Consider the following 16,549-nt stretch of genomic DNA (forward strand, 5'->3'; position numbering starts at 1 on the left):
GTCTATTTATTTTTATTTTTTTTAATTAAAAGCCTTACAATACATGGTCATCTTTATTTTCATCATCTTTTTTTTTAATTAAAAAAAAAAGTCTTACTGTATACATGATCATTTTCCTACCAAAAAGAAGCTTTACTATTTATCCTTTTTTTTTCAATTAAAAGCTTTACTATATATGGTCAATTTCTCCCCCCCCCAAAAAGCCTTACTATACATGGTCATCTTTTTTTCATCATTCTTTAATTTTGATAAAATTAAATAATTAAAAAATCATGGTCAAAGCTTCACCAAAAGTGAAAAGTGCCACACCCGCCCTCACCCCCACTTTCTGATTGGCTGTTTGATCTGTGACGTCACTTGGACACTCCATTAGGTCCACCGCCATTTTCAAGTGTACCTAATAAGAGTCTAGTCCTTGGGGCCACGTTCCAATATGTTTTCCAAGTTACCCTCGTTAAGCGCACCTGCGTGAAAAGTTTTAGCCACTTTCACGTTCTGCAGGAGCTAAAAGTTTTCACGCAGGTGCACTTAACGAGGGAATCCCACGGACACTCCATTAGGTACACCTCCATTTTCAAGTGTACCTAATAACAGGCCACTTTATTAGGGAAATATAATGGTCAAAGGTCACAGGTGTCAAGCTCTAGTCCTCAGGGCCGCGTTCCAATATGTTTTCCAAGTTACCCTCGTTAAGTGCACCTGCGTGAAAAGTTTTAGCCACTTTCACGTTCTGCAAGAGCTAAAAGTTTTCACGCAGGTGCACTTAACGAGGGAATCACACGGACACTCCATTAGGTACACCGCCATTTTCAAGTGTACCTAATAACAGGCCACTTTATTAGGGAAATATCATGGCCAAAGGTCACAGGTGTCAAGCTCAAGTCCTCAGGGCCACGTTCCAATATGTTTTCTAAGCTACCCTCGTTAAGTGCACCTGCGTGAAAAGTTTTAGCCCCTGCAGAAGGTGAAAGTGGCTAAAACTTTTCACGCAGGTGCGCTTAACGAGGGTAACTTGGAAAACATATTGGAACGCGGCCCCTCGAGGACTGGAGGTCTGGTTTAAGTGAAAAGTGCCACGCCCGCCCTCACCCCCACTTTCTGATTGGCTGGTTGATCTGTGACATCACTCGGACACTCCATTAGGCACACTGCCATTTTTAGGTGTACCTAATAACAGGCCACTTCATTAGGGAAAAATCATGGCTGAAGCTTAAGTGAACGTGAAAAGTGCCACACCCGCCCTCACCCCCACTTTCTGATTGGCTGTTTGCTCTGTGACGTCACACGGACACTCCTTTAGGTACACCGCCATTTTCAGGTGTACCTAATAACAGGCCACTTCATTAGGGAAAAATCATGACCAAAGCTGAACTGAAAGTGAAAAGTGCCACACCCGCCCTCACCCCCACTTTCTGATTGGCTGTTTGCTCTGTGACGTCACACGGACACTCCTTTAGGTACACCGCCATTTTCAGGTGTACCTAATAACAGGCCACTTCATTAGGGAAAAATCATGACCAAAGCTGAACTGAAAGTGAAAAGTGCCACACCCGCCCTCACCCCCACCTCCTGATTGGCTGGTTGATCTGTGACGTCACACAGACACTCCATTAGGTACACCGCCATTTTCAGCTGTACCTAATAACTGCATTTTTTGTACGTGTCAAGAATGTGTATTTGACTACTTGCTCTTTATTAAGATCAGGGGATGCTTTGAGAATAATTGTCAATGTGAAGCCCTTTGAGACTGCTTGTGATTCAGGGCTATACAAATAAATAAATAAATAAATAAATAAATAAATAAATAAATAAATAAATAAAGTTGACTATTTTGGGGGACACCAACACACATTACACAACATAACACACATATAAAGCAGTTAACCAAATGTCAGATTTTGGTTTTCATGCCCAAAAAAATAAAAACAAGGAATAAACGACCAGACAAGTTTGAACAGGTTTGAATGTTTATTAAAATAATAATAATAAAAAATAATAAAAGAAAATTTCAAACCAGCAATCTAATGTGAAATTGCAGTAGATATTGGATAACAACATTCAGGCGTATATGTATGCATACACGTTATTTTAAGTGTTATATAATAAAGATTACCCAATGAGAAGCATAACCTCCCCAGATTGACAATAAAGCTGACTTTGACTTTTTTGACTTTTGAGACGCAACACATTCACTGACTGATCCGTTGATGCACGGGGGGAAGGAAAGTAGTTGACCCGTTGACTCGTTCTCGAACGGGAAAGTCAGGATTGGTTCCCTCACTGATCCATTATCGCGATCAACTGGAAATGCAAATCACTCACTGGCTCGTTCACTCACAGACCTGTTCAGTTGGTGAAATGGAAAGGCAATTCACGACTCGTATGGTAAACAGGAAGTGACGTCATTGTCTTCTTCGTTTTGTTTTACGGCGAGGTGGCACCAGCTTCAATGCGCATTACCGACACCTACTGGTTGAAGTCAGTGGACAACCCTCAACCGCCTGAGGACCGACGTTGGACGCTATGGAGCTGCAATGTAGAGGTGGGGACTCGCAGATAGGGCCTCCTGCGAGTGTGGGGACCCAGTCCAGACAGTAGAGCACATCATCAGCAGTTGCAGCGGCCACCAAATGGCGAACTGAAAAAATTTCTACGAAAAAGAAGCCTTACTATTTGTTATCATTAAAATAATAATAATTAAAAGCTCTACTATACATGGTCAATTCCTCCCCAAAAAAGCCTTAGTATACATGGTCATCTTTTTACATCATTTTTTATTTTATTTAAAAAAGCCTAAAAATAAAATAATACATGGTCATTTTTCTACGAGAAAGAAGCCTTACTATTTGTTATCATTTAAAAAAAAAAATTAAAAGCTCTACTACATTCATTCATTCTGGTCGTCCTCATACGAGCTTCCATAGAAGAAGCAATACATTGCGCAGTAATAATGACTGTGGGGTGCAGCTCCTCACAGAAACCCCAATCCAACCCTTAAGTGTGTCAAGCAGCAAGGTATCAGGCTCCATTTAATGGTCCTTTTGGTATGATTCGGCCAGGGATCGAACCCACAACCTCCCAGTCTTAGGGAGGACACTCATACAACAAGGCCACTGAGCTGATAACTTTACATGGTCAATTTCTCTCCAAAAAAAAAGCCTTATTACACATTTTTTTTCCCAGTATTCTTTCATTAAAAAATATTTTTTACACAAAAAAATTGTTTATGTGGTCATTTATTTATCTATTTACTTACTTATTTTTACAAAATAGCCTTACAATACATTTGTCACATAATACGGATGCATCAGTGTGCCTGTGTGTGTGTGTGCGCATGTAACAGCATCATTCTGCTGGTGAGGATGATACAGCACATTTGTTGCTGGGTCTGCTGCATCACAGCCAAGCTCTGCCATTGGCTGCCGGGGATGCTGAGGATGCTGCGACGTCATCCTCCAGGCAGCACCGCTGATCACGTGCCTGAGGGAAGCATTGACACGGAGCCGCACCGCAGCGCCGCAGCACTGACACGCACACACCGGCAAAGCCAAGGAGCCACAGCAGCGGACGTACAGCAACCACCGCAGCAGCCGCCCAGTCAGCCATCGCCGCACGACACCGCATCATGAGGGAGATCGTGCACATCCAGGCCGGACAATGTGGCAATCAGATCGGGGCCAAGGTACTCGTTGATTGTCGTCCAACCCAGCAAGTTGTCCCATTCAGTCAGAGAGAAACATTTGCAAGCATCAGGGATCTTTTGGTTATAATCAAGCAAGTATCAAATGTATGCATGGACTCAAATTTGATGTAATTTGGACACTGCGCTTGTGAAGGGCGTGGCTTTGTGTAATTCGATGCTACGCTCATGCGTAGCATGCCGGACTTGTGCGTCTTCCTGTTCAAAAAACATCTCAATCAGTTTAAGTCAATCTTTTAAAAAAAAATGAAACGAGTGGTTGGCACGCCCGCCTTACAGTTTTGAGGTTCGGGTTTGAATCTCTTTCATGTCTGGATGTGACATTAATACAAAAGCATGTATGTTTCCATGAATTCAAAACAAAAGAACGGATGTAAACACCAATGGTGAGACAAACTGAAGCGTGAACAAAACGGTTGTCTTCTAGTTCTGGGAGGTGATCAGCGACGAGCACGGCATCGACCCGTCGGGCAGTTACCAAGGCGACAGCGACCTGCAACTGGAGAGGATCAACGTGTACTACAACGAGGCTTCAGGTAAACCACAAACCAAGAGCATAAATTCTTTTTTCGTGAGAGAAAGTAGGTCCTGACACACCCAAATAATGAACACAATCGATGACAGCAAATAGCAACTTTAAATCTCTCTCTTCTCTTTTTTTGTCTCCATCTCCATGTCTACCTCCACCCATGTGTCCACAGGGAGCACAGGTACAGTATCTGCACTCTCATCTTATCGCATCTCACTGCTTCCAAGCATTTGCTGCAGTCAGGTTACTTCAGGTCACAACTCGCTCAGCCTTCAGCCGGTCGGATTCAGTTGCAACACCTCCTCTAGCTATCTGTTGCTCTATCTGTCCCACATCCATCTATTGGTAATTTTATTTTGTGAAAAGTTGCTCTTTTCCCCACATAGAAAAGTGGAGATGCTGCGAGAACAAAGTCCTTTTTCTGTAGAAAAGTCATAAAGTTCCAGGGAGAACAAAAAGTGGTTAGAGGTTGCTGCCGAGCACAGGGGCTCATTGTTCGAGCAAAGACAAGGCTTGAAAGGAAGACACATTTTGGAGAAGGGCGTCGCTTGAACCGACTGTGCCGACCTCGGCACTTTAAGAGGCCCAGTGGTCTGGAAGAAGCCATGCAGTATGTTGCAGCTCTTTGCTGGAGCGCTCAGCTAAAAGGGCGTGTCATATGTCAGAGACAGTTGGAGGGACATTCTGTCACTAAGTGTGGAATGACATCATCCAGTTCCTCTTTTTTCTTTGTCATCCCAAAGGCAGCAAGTATGTCCCCCGGGCCATTCTGGTCGACCTGGAGCCCGGGACCATGGATTCGGTTCGCTCTGGCCCATTTGGCCAGCTGTTCAGGCCTGACAATTTTGTCTTTGGTGAGTGGAATTATGAGCCAAAAAGACACACAAACACACACTTCACACAAACACAGCGTGACTGCGCGAGTGTCCCGAGAGCAGCCGCTGCATTCCACAGCGCACGGCCCTTCACGTTATTGTGCGAGTTGTTAGCGTGGCGCTAGGTGACACGCTGTCAGCTCTCTTGGTGGTCACAAGGGAGGGGCTGCCCAGTGTAGCCATCAACAAGCCACTGACAGGTCCTATTCATGGCCAAAGAAACAGTGAGTTGTAGTCCGACTCCTACCAGCGGTGGCGTAGTGGTTCACATAGCTAACTTTTGTGGCGCTAGCGTGGGGTCATTTCCCACACTGACCATTTCACCTTTTTTTCGTCAGTCCGGTCCCTTGTGTCAACCAATCAGCTCCCTCCTACCACCGGCGTCTTGTCCAGTTGTTCCGTGTTGTCTTGTAAAAGTAGGATAAATACAAACTCTCCATGTGACGGAAACATGCACCTCGCAGGTCAAAGTGGAGCGGGCAACAACTGGGCCAAGGGTCACTACACGGAGGGAGCCGAGCTGATGGACGCAGTTCTGGATGTGGTGAGGAAGGAGTCGGAGAACTGCGACTGCCTGCAGGGCTTCCAGCTGACCCACTCGCTGGGCGGTGGCACCGGCTCCGGGATGGGCACCCTGATGATCAGCAAGATCCGTGAAGAGTACCCCGACCGCATCATGAACACCTTCAGCGTCATGCCATCGCCCAAAGTCTCCGACACGGTGGTGGAGCCGTACAACGCCACGCTGTCCGTGCACCAGCTGGTGGAGAACACGGACGAGAGCTTCTGCATCGATAACGAGGCCCTCTACGATATCTGCTTCCGCACTCTGAAGCTCTCCACACCCACCTACGGGGACCTCAACCACCTGGTGTCAATCACCATGAGCGGGGTCACCACCTGCCTGCGCTTTCCAGGCCAGCTCAACGCCGACCTGCGCAAACTGGCCGTCAACATGGTGCCCTTCCCCCGCCTGCACTTCTTCATGCCGGGTTTCGCCCCCCTCACCAGCAGGGGTAGCCAGCAATACCGCGCCCTGTCGGTTTCTGAGCTCACGCAGCAGATGTTCGATGCTAAGAACATGATGGCGGCGTGCGACCCACGCCACGGCCGCTACCTGACCGTGGCGGCCATCTTCCGCGGCCGCATGTCCATGAAGGAGGTGGACGAGCAGATGCTGAGCGTCCAGAACAAGAACAGCAGCTACTTTGTGGAGTGGATCCCCAACAACGTGAAGACGGCCGTGTGCGACATCCCGCCGCGCGGGCTCAAGATGTCGGCCACCTTCATCGGCAACAGCACGGCCATCCAGGAGATCTTCAGGAGGATTTCGGAGCAGTTCACCGCCATGTTCCGCAGGAAGGCTTTCCTGCACTGGTACACAGGCGAGGGCATGGACGAGATGGAGTTCACAGAGGCCGAGAGCAACATGAACGACCTGGTGTCCGAGTACCAGCAGTACCAGGACGCCACCACCGACGAGATGGGGGAATACGAGGAAGATGAACCGGAGGATGACGACGGCCGCCATTGAGAAGGTGGTGCCTTGGGAACTGGAAACCGACCTCTGCAGCACAGATTCATTTTTCTCTGGCCGTTGAATCGATTGCAACCGAACTGCTCTGTTTCTCCTTTCATCTGAGAGGGCTTCATCAGTTCATGTAAATGTGGAAACCCAACTCTTTATGGTCCAGTTGCATACTATTTCTGGTGGCGGGGCACGCCTCCAACCTGGAGTTTTCAAACTGGGTTACCCACACCAACGCAGGCCACTTTGTCCTAACCAAGCCTTGTTTCGTGAACCGATATCAACACAGCAGATCAGTTGCGACCGATTCAATGAGCCGGATGAATGAAAAAATATCCCCACCCGCAGTCTAGATGTATGACAAGAAGAAGAGATGTCAATGCAGATATTCTCACTAGTACATGAGTCATTCTCAATGCAGGTTGAAACTGCCATTGCTTTTTGTGTGGTCAAAACAAAGTTTCGTCTCGATAGATTCCAAATAAAGATTATACATTCAATTGGGCAAGTGTCTTTTTTTAAGGCGTGGTGAGCTTTCAGTAGGAGTGTAGTGGAAACGAAGGTGTGGCTGACACCAACAAAACCAGTGAATCATAATTAGTTTTAAAATGAAGTCAAATCAGAATCATTTGAAATAACAAATTAACAAGTCCATTTTTTCTTTTTCAATAGCTCCTCCCAATGTTGCTTATCACGCCGAAAGTGAGCGTGATGAAGCGATTAATCATTGACACGCATGCAAACAATCCACGGGTAGTTTCGGCAGACTGCGGACGCTGTTTCTTTAAATGCGGCCACACCCTACACCGTCTGTCTGACAGGCAGGAATGCCTCAAAACATCTGCAGTGACATGACTGATGACCTCACGCACACACACACAAAGAGTCATGGCAAGGCCTGAGGGAGAACATGCGGGTGAGAGTTTAAGAAATACTACTCCACCAGACAAGATATGATTCATGATACTTGCTTGGCACATGAATGAGTCATAGGTCCGAAACGTTTGTGTGAATTTCAGTGGACTCTTGAGCTGATGATGAAAACCTGAATTCAACCTTCTTTTTAGTTCACAGCAAGGCCGCATGACCTAATTCTATTCCATTACCACATTTCAGTGTTGGTCACTAGAGAATAAAGCATTTCTGGGTCAGAAATAAAGAGGGCAATGTAACAAATCTGCTTTGACAGATTTCGCTGTCTTTAATGCGGGCTATTTACATTCTGAATGTTACAACTTGTATGAAATATCTGCGTATCAAAAGCAAAGGGAGAAAAAGAATTTCATGGAAAAGCAATTCATTATTCCTCCCCAAAAACATTTTTAAAACTAGGAAGGAGTACAAAACAAAAAGACAGATACTGCATCCATACTCGCGTTTGGTTGCAGGATTTTAAAACACGTTGGGTTATGTTAGCGAAAATGCTTCGGATGTGTTATTGCTGTAGATCTATTTCAAAGACCCCGAATAAACAGTCGCTGATTAGTTGCACTATCACTGAAGCTCAATCCTCACAAGGTCAGCTCCAGGCATTCCTAAAGTTAAACTATTACTAACTGATAATTTATCAAAATCACACCAAACGCATTGTTGCACATAAAGGCTCTAAAACAGAAACTTTGTTCTCTAGAGCTTATTATTTTCAAATGAAAAAGCAAATACGAGAGTGTTTATTCACTCTGTGCTGTAAAGGGTGTAAGGTTCTTCCAATATATCCAATACATCTCGGTTATTATTATCTGTAATAGCTGTATTGTGATTTACGGTTATGATGTTATCTTGATCATACCTGCATTTGCTATCTTTGTGTTTCTCTCAAGTAAACAAAATACTGTTGGTAAAATACTCAACCAAATCATCCTAAACCGTTTCAAAAGTGAGGGTCTGGAAGAACTTGGTTCAAGACCCACAACCAACAATATGAATATTGGGACTGCATAAAAGATATCAGCAACACAGTGAGGAGTGTTTCCAGTGGACATGCCGATAGCAAACGTTAACTTTAAGCTCGAGACAACGGTTCTATATTCCTCTCTGTAACCGATACCTGCTTGCGCTGCTGCTGCACCACCACCCTCTGGCCGACTTGCGACTTGGGTTTGGCTTTCAGGACAAAGTCCTCCTTTGACCCTGTGGAATCTTGAGAAGCCAATGAGAAACTCCTAGCCTGCACACTTTGACCCCTGACATCCAATCCATGCTCACTTGATCCCCGACCTGTCTGGACTACGGTTACCTGTGCACCACCGCCCGAAGATCCCTTTTCCACCAGCAAAACTTGTCTAGATAAGGTTGTTTGCTCGCCAGATCCCTGACCATTCTGGACGAAGGCCACCTGTGCACCCTGCCCCCCACCCGTAGACCCGTTCTCCACCACCAGTACTTGTCTCGGTAAGGTTCCTTGAGCCACCTGCCCAACTTGGCCGTCCACAAGTACCATCCCTTGAGATCCCTGGAGGCCCCCGATTTGAACCAGGCCTTGGGCCAGCCCAACCTGACCCACTCCCTGTTGACCGACTTGGACCAGGCCTTGGGCCAGCCCAACCTGACCCACTCCCTGTTGACCGACTTGGACCAGGCCTTGGGCCAGCCCAACCTGACCCACTCCCTGTTGACCGACTTGGACCAGGCCTTGGGCCAGCCCAACCTGTCCCATTCCCTGCTGGGCGCCTCCCGCGACAAGGACCATTTGGGACTGGGGCTCAACGACATACATGGGCGCCGAGGCGTAGTACAAGGTAGGCTGTTGCACGAGCAGCGTTTGACCGGGAATCACGACATTGTCTTGAACGTGGACCTTAGAGAGCGTGGATGATCCCTCTTGGACAATTCTGGATTTTCCAGATGTTACCTTGGAGGTGCTGAGAGTGTCGACATGGAGGCGATCATGGTCTCTAATGCTCTCCGTGTGAGTTTGGACATGCTTCTGAGGGGAAGGCCTGACAGGAGACACCGGTCTGACCGTTGGATGGATACATATGTCTGCATCCACTTGAGATGACCCCTTGCAAATCTCAGCCAGGGTTTTGAATTTAGGGTCCAGGTCATCGAGGAACGAGAAGTCGTTGTCATTCTCGTGGAGGCTACAGCAGCCTACGGAACCTGACAGAGATTCCCCGCCCTCATAGTTATAGACTAGTGCGGTATCTATCTCCTGGATATTCTGGGCAGCATGGTTGGACTTCTGCAAGAAATTAAAACAATCATTTATTGAGTTGAGTTCAACTTGAGGGGTGGGCAAGTTGGGTTTGGTACTCACACTGGTATAGTATTCCTCCAGGAAGTGATCGGACACAGCCAGGTCGTCAAAGGCCCCGCCCCTATACTGGGAGAAGTGACCCTGCCCTGTCATCGTCCCGCCATCCATGACATTCATCCTTCCATGGCCAGAAAATTGGTTGTACTCGTTGTACATGTGCACATTGTTGGTTGTTAAGTTGGAGTGCTCGTTGCCAGAGATGAGCGCTCCACCCCCTTCAACCAGTCCCCCCAAGAAGCCCTTTCCTCCCAAGGTCATGCCCTTGGAAATGATCCCCTGTTCACCATCTGTGATGTGTATGAGAGGAACGTCCTATGGGATAAAAGCCAGCGAGCCATTAGTCAAGCTTTTTCTTTTTTTTTTTTTTTACTGACTAACCGGGAAAAATCCAAGTACCCGATCTTCTCCTTGACACTCGGTGTGGTAGGAGATCAGCTGCTGTTTGGTATCAAACGGAATGGCTTTGAAATCTCCTCCGGTCCCTCCACACAAGCAGAAGAGCAGCAGAAGCGGCACCACTAAGGTGACACAAAAATATGACAGGTGATGCATCCCGACAGGTTAGAAGTAGTGCTAGCTAGTTCTGGAAAAATTCGACAGGTTAGAAGTTGGACCAGAATGGTGACAAATAAGTGTAAACACACTCACAGAGCAGCAGCAGAAGTCCCAACAGCAAAAGTAGAATTCCCCCAACACCAAAATCGGAACGCCTTTCAATGTGGGCCTTACACGTTTTAGTGTTTTCCTCACACGTGCACACAACAACGTCAAGCATCTGAAAGTCGCCGCACGACTTTCCTTGCTGGTCCTTGATCTCAACAGCCACTTTGTACATGCCTGGCCGCAAGTTATTTTGATCTCGCAGGATCGCCGTCGTGCCTGAAGTCAAAGACATTCAATGCGTTTTAAATGACAAGAAGTTTGTCAGTGAAGGAACACCAGCTGTAAAACTAGAGAGACTAAGGCGTCTCGGTGTAAGCTAACATTAGCATGAGTGCTCGGCGATCTTGACGTACAATCGAGCTGAGCAGTGCAAACTGGTAACGATAATAAGAGGGTAGCCAAAACTCGGTTGTACCATTGAGATGTTCCACCGACCACTTCCCGTGGCTGCTGGTCGAAATCACAGTGAACTCAAACGGGGCAGAGTTGGGGAACTCATCTTCATCTGCGGCCGTGACGTAGATGAAGTTTTGGTCGTAGCACATGGTCTGACTCGTGGCGGTCACTTTGGGACAGTGATCGTTGAAGTCCTCCACCTGAATGGCAATGGTCCCCGTGGCAGTCTTTGAGGAAACTTCTGAAACGCAACCAAGCATACATATCCCTCAACGTCCATATGTCCGTCCGTCCGTCCGTCCGTCCGTCCGTCCGTCCGTCCATCCATCCATCCATCCATCCATCCATCCATCCATCCATCCATCCACCCACCCACCCATCCATCCATCCATCCATCCATCCAATTTGCGAGCAAGCGAGAGCCTTTCTCCAGAACTCACCCTGGCTGATGCATATGATTTGGGCGTAGTACGTTCCGTTGATCAAAAACTTGGACTCTCGATCGGGCAGTTTGTTCAGCCTAATTTCTGCGTTTTTTTCATTCACGATCAACCAGTTGTCATCATCGCGGTATCTAACATACCTTGAAGAACGAGAACAAGTTTGATCTTGAGTCATAGGTCGCGACTACATGTGAAGTCTTTTCGGCCAAAAAGATGTCCGACCTCACGTTGGTGGCGATTTTCTGCGTGTCGCTGTCAATGGCGGCGTATGTGGTGATGACCGAGTTGATGGAGATCAACGTGTGGTCCTCAGACAGAGTCACCACTTTGACGGACGGCTGGAATCGGGGACCCTCCTTCTGATTGATCACGTTGATCTTCACCGAGTACGACTTTGAGACGATGGACGTGGAGGTGGAGGAGCTTCCGAAATCATAACTGGCCTTGTTGGAAACAACCACCGCCAAATTGAGGGACTTGAGCTCCTCGTAATCCAGCTCCTGCACAGGCAAAGCACAAGAGCAGGGTCAGTATGTTTTGGACAGTTTTCATCTGTCCTTTGGTGAATATTTACCTCTTTCAATTTACATACCTTTTGAATCATGATTATCCCCTGGTTGGTTTTAGCATCGGTCGTGATGCTAAAATAGCCTCCTTCGTTCCCTGAGATGATTTTAAAGACGGCCAGCCAATTATCCGAGAATTCCAGATCCAAGTCGATGGCCTGGATCCTCATCACTTCCACGTTGACGGTGTTCTCCTCCACACTGCCCTCGTACTGCACACAACAGGAGCTCAATTGGGCCCAAGGGATCGTTTAAAAACGAAAGAGATGTAATCGTAACGTACCGATTCTTTTTCCAGAGTGGGGACGTTGTCATTTATGTCCAGGATTCTGATCTCAATTTCACCCATTCCTACGTTTCCCTCGGGTTGTCCATTCAAATCCGAAGCTTTGACGACCACCTTGTATGTATCTTTTCTCTGAAAGAATACAGCAATAACATTGTCAGAATTCCCTCACCTTTTTTTAAAACATTTTTTCTCCATCGGCTCAGTTGGCGAGTTTTCCAGTGAAGCGCCTCACCTCCCTGTCCAGAGTGTTTCGCAGAACCGAGACATCTCCGGTCTTAGAGTGGATAGTGAACATGCCGGCAGTGCTGTGTGTCTCCACGATGCTGTAAAAGATCTGGGAGCTTATGGTGCCCTCTTGATCTGCGTCGGTGGCGATCACACTCATAACAATCGTGCCTGCGAAACGACCGATTGATGGTTACAAAAAAAAAAAAATTCTTTGCCATCACTTTAAGGAAGCAGACATTGTTGGATACCTGCGACGCATGATTCCTTGACAGTTCCCACTTGGCCTATTTTGATTATGGGGGGATTGTCATTTTCATCCACAACAGTAATTCGGATGTCAACATCCTTTTCGGCACGAGACCCATCTTCATATTTTGCCACTCCTTTTAACTAGAACAACAAAGAAAGGAACCTTGGGCTTTCCAGTGTGTCTGGGTTGCCTTTTTTAATAAAGTGATCTTACATCATAAAAGGCTATCTCCTCTCGGTCCAATACTTTATAGGCTTTCAAAAAGCCACTTCTTTGGTCCACCCCGAATACACCAAATGGAGGCTCGTCACAACCAGGTCCCTTTAGCGAATAGAATATCGTCGTGAAGTTCTCTTTATCGGAGCGAATCTGTAACACAAAAATTTGTCGAAACACACAAGACATTTTTTTTAATAGGCCAAGCATTCTCAATATGAACAAATACGAGCCAGTTGATGCCTTTTTTCGATGCACGACTCTGAAAAGTAACATTAGCATATCGTGCTAACATAACGTTGTGCCCAGGCTGGTACAACTTGTCACTAAAATGTGTCTACTTGAAAACAATGCAGCATCATGATGTCATCATCACTTGGTTTTGGCTTGTTTTGTGTGTGTTCATGATAAATATGGGGAAAGGGCACACACTCTGCCAATGTTTATGCCAGAGTAGTCGTGGTTTTCCTTCAGCTGCCTGGGATGTTCAATCCAATCTCTTTTCTGCCTGCGCAGTCCATTTCCTTCTGCCCGCACAGGAACGAGCTGCAGGCATGCACAAGGAGGGGATAAAGAATAGGAGTGGGAATAAACATACACGTCATGAGAAGTGTGGGCTTTCTAAAAAACAATCTGACTACTTGCACAATATAAGAGTCAATTCAGTTTCGAAAGCGTGGTCTGTTGCTTTCAATGTGAATACATTTGAAATCATTTTGAATAATTAAAATGAATATTTTGATATAGAGGCCAATTATATTAAACTCAGATAAAATATTAAATACATAAAATAAATTTAATAAAATGCATGGAGATTTTTGTGAGGAAATAAAATGTGAACAAATAATGGTCTAGTAATAAACCAATAGGTATTGACACACATACATTCATTTCTTTTGACAAGTGGAAAATTATGTTCACGTTAATACACTCTCAATCTTAAATAATAAAATAAAATTATGACTATTATTTTAAATTCGGTATTCAACTTTGACAAATGTGAGAATTATGTCAACAGACTCAATCTCAAATTCTTAAAATAGAAAAATGCATTCAGATGCTATATACATTTTATCTCTAGACATTTTTTATTTAATAAATTCTAATTAATTCCACTGGAAATTAACTTACTCAGGCAGCGCAACTGACATCTTTCAATTAAGTTCATCGTTCTGGCTCCACTTTTTAAATGCGCAGAAGACAAATCCGCTACGCGCAGCGCAAATCTCAAGACGCCAATTAAAAAAAAAAAGCTACGCGTTCACTTTTCATGTGCCCCAAGCGGGCTAAATTCCACTCGGACTTGAGACAGTCGACTTGCCGACTTGTCTTGACACGCAAACCCAGAAGCCCGCAAACAAGCCCCACCTGAGGAAGGTCCGTTACTCGCTTCGCCACTGGCGATACACTCACCGGAAAGCAGCAAAGTAGAGCAAAAATGATGCCTCTCAACAACATTGTCTTGACAGGGGAGGGGGTGAAAAAGTCCGCTGGATAATCCTCAATTTTTTTGCCCGTTGTTTTCTGTCTATTGTTGCTAGCAAACTTTGACCCTTCGCGGGGCGAGGAGGAAGAACATGTAAGTGCAACGGGTGGGTGGACGGACGGGCTGGTCCCTCCCTCCCGTGGCTAGTTGCTGCTGATAACGGCCCAGGCGGAGGAGGGAAGCGGGGAGGTGCATCGGCGGTCATCCACAGACAGCTTCCAGTTCAAACGTTACTCACTTAGCCAGTTTCAGCATTACAAATAATGCCATGCCTTCGTTAATTGATTCATATTTTTAAAAATGCATTTTGAGACTTGCTGAGGACTGGAAATGACATCACTTGTGCTCAGGTAACAACCAATCACGGTTTAGCTCGCAAATGTCACATGACCAAAACCAGAAAACAGGTGAGCCGTCAGTAGTCCTTATCTTTGACGTTATTTCGGGCAACACCAAGTGGCAAAATCCTTCTTAAAGGCATAAAACAAAAAATTGAAAATATAATGGAGTCAGCAAATTAATTAATAACAATCAATTATTAACTTTTGACTGCTGAAAGAAATAAGTATCCCACAAAGCTCAAAAGTATACTTACTAGACCTGAAAATGTTTAATGTACATTCTTTCCACGTTTTATGGAAACATTTTATTCAAAAGCTACATTTTGATTGATAAAGATGCATTTTTAAAATACAAAAACGTACCCAGACTACACTTCCAGTTGGCCAGCCTTCCTGAATGGTTGGGCAAACACATTAAGGGCCACATTTTTGAAACAGACAAATGTGCTGGCTCATTCAAAAAATAGATCAAATATATTTTTTGCACTTTAAAAGAAAAATACTTCATTATTTTGTAATGAGAATCATTCTAAATTTAAGTACAAAACATTAAACGGAAGTCAAGTCAAATATTTACTTTACAATAACATGTTGTGTACCGCCCCACAAGTCCAAACATGTTATTCTGATCAATCTCACATTGTGGACTACGAATTAAACACTCCGTAAAATGGATGAACACGCATGCTGACACATCCAAATCAGCTAAAGTGACTCTTTTTAGCATGAATACAGATCTTGCGCATAAAAGGGAGGATTTCCATCATTTTTAATGACCAAACTATCTCTTCTCCTTTATATCAGAACTACTGTAAGTGACACCATTTGTGTGTGTGTGTATCCCAGAAACGCACACCGCCACCATTTTCTTGGAAATACAATGTGTAATTATGCCAGATACGTTTCCGCGGTACCACTCCTTCGACTGACTGCACTTTGCATGGCGACAACACAATCAGCCAATGTGCGCCTCTTCCTTAATCTGCTCCTGTTCGCTGACTGCACTGAACAAACACGTCGGCTCAAAGTCACGGAATGCTACGCCGTGCCAAAGGTGTGCTCCCAGGGAATGTCACGGGCACGGGGCAACTTCGACACTCATGTGAGAACATATCAGTCTAAAGGCAGGCCAAAATATTTCAAACCGACACTGTTTATGTTTCAATCCAGTCGAAGTTTGTATTCATAGTTATTTTACTATTGATAAAAAGTGACAGAAGCAAAATGCACGTGACATGCCCACTTGAGTCGCCCCTTGCCACACACACACGCACACGCCCAGAGCAAATGGTTACATAAAGCACACTTGGCATATCTCATACACGCGTACAATCGTGTGACATTAATGCGACCTTTGTAATGAGATTACATGTACAGTGGTGTGTTGAGTTTGGACACGTGCAGATTGTTTTGGTCCAGATGTGTCAATTAAATTGAAACGCAGGTTGAAAGTTGTGTTGCGAGATGTTGTGTTGCCATTTCAACAAACTAAAAACAAACTAACACTGTCAAAGATGTCTCAAATTAAGATCATAGTTGAATTTGAAATTGTGCAACTTCAAGTCCAGATTAACCTTTGGCCCTACACTGAGTTTCTTTTAAATATAGCACCTGGTAAAAATTTGTACCTGCTGGGGTAGCCACCCTAGCCTTTTTGACCTTTTGGGGTCACCAGATTAGACACTATGCTAAACCTTTTTTGTCTCTTGAATTTTGCGTGTATTTTGTGATGCAAGTGTTTACAAACTGCAATGACGTCTCATTTTACATATTTACTCAC

The 16,549-nt window shown here is 45.3% G+C and overlaps 2 protein-coding genes across 4 annotated transcripts; one reads left to right on the plus strand and one right to left on the minus strand.

Annotated features, from left to right (window-relative positions):
• The first annotated feature begins 3,454 nt into the window (after positions 1–3,454).
• Positions 3,455–7,132, plus strand: LOC133165417 (tubulin beta chain-like). Of its 2 annotated transcripts, XM_061295067.1 has the most exons (5): positions 3,458–3,682; positions 4,128–4,236; positions 4,402–4,410; positions 4,973–5,083; positions 5,569–7,132. In XM_061295067.1, the coding sequence occupies exons 1-5, from the start codon at positions 3,626–3,628 to the stop codon at positions 6,636–6,638; spliced, it is 1,356 nt and encodes a 451-aa protein (XP_061151051.1). In that variant the 5' UTR covers positions 3,458–3,625; the 3' UTR covers positions 6,639–7,132. The 2 variants fall into 2 exon arrangements, with proteins under 2 accessions (XP_061151052.1, XP_061151051.1); XM_061295068.1 differs by lacking the exon at positions 4,402–4,410 and having other exon boundaries at positions 3,455–3,712.
• Positions 7,133–7,808: 676 nt separating this feature from the next.
• On the minus strand, positions 7,809–14,567 carry dsg2l (desmoglein 2 like). 2 transcript variants are annotated; one of them, XM_061295002.1, is made up of 14 exons: positions 14,356–14,567; positions 13,375–13,488; positions 12,940–13,095; positions 12,725–12,866; positions 12,481–12,644; positions 12,243–12,377; positions 11,986–12,171; positions 11,616–11,893; positions 11,391–11,533; positions 10,970–11,191; positions 10,540–10,770; positions 10,288–10,409; positions 9,892–10,203; positions 7,809–9,816 (listed from the first exon to the last, which is right to left on the minus strand). In XM_061295002.1, exons 1-14 carry the CDS (start codon positions 14,398–14,400, stop codon positions 8,635–8,637), a joined length of 3,432 nt encoding a protein of 1,143 aa, XP_061150986.1. In that variant the 5' UTR covers positions 14,401–14,567; the 3' UTR covers positions 7,809–8,634. The 2 variants fall into 2 exon arrangements, with proteins under 2 accessions (XP_061150986.1, XP_061150985.1); XM_061295001.1 differs by having other exon boundaries at positions 10,270–10,409.
• Between the last annotated feature and the right edge of the window lie 1,982 nt (positions 14,568–16,549).

The sequence above is a fragment of the Syngnathus typhle genome, linkage group LG13, assembly GCF_033458585.1.
Source record: "Syngnathus typhle isolate RoL2023-S1 ecotype Sweden linkage group LG13, RoL_Styp_1.0, whole genome shotgun sequence".
In the NCBI taxonomy this organism is placed as follows: Eukaryota; Metazoa; Chordata; class Actinopteri; order Syngnathiformes; family Syngnathidae; genus Syngnathus; species Syngnathus typhle.

Coding starts and splice junctions, on each gene's coding strand:
- LOC133165417 (XM_061295068.1), top strand. CDS start 3,626: ATGAGGGAGATCGTGCACATCCAGGCCGGACAATGTGGCAATCAGATC. Junction 4,237..4,972: donor GTACTACAACGAGGCTTCAG/GTAAACCACAAA, acceptor GTCATCCCAAAG/GCAGCAAGTATGTCCCCCGG. Junction 5,084..5,568: donor GCCTGACAATTTTGTCTTTG/GTGAGTGGAATT, acceptor TGCACCTCGCAG/GTCAAAGTGGAGCGGGCAAC.
- dsg2l (XM_061295001.1), bottom strand. CDS start 14,400: ATGTTGTTGAGAGGCATCATTTTTGCTCTACTTTGCTGCTTTCCG. Junction 10,410..10,539: donor GGGACTTCTGCTGCTGCTCT/GTGAGTGTGTTT, acceptor GTGTCACCTTAG/TGGTGCCGCTTCTGCTGCTC. Junction 9,817..9,891: donor TGGAGGAATACTATACCAGT/GTGAGTACCAAA, acceptor AATTTCTTGCAG/AAGTCCAACCATGCTGCCCA.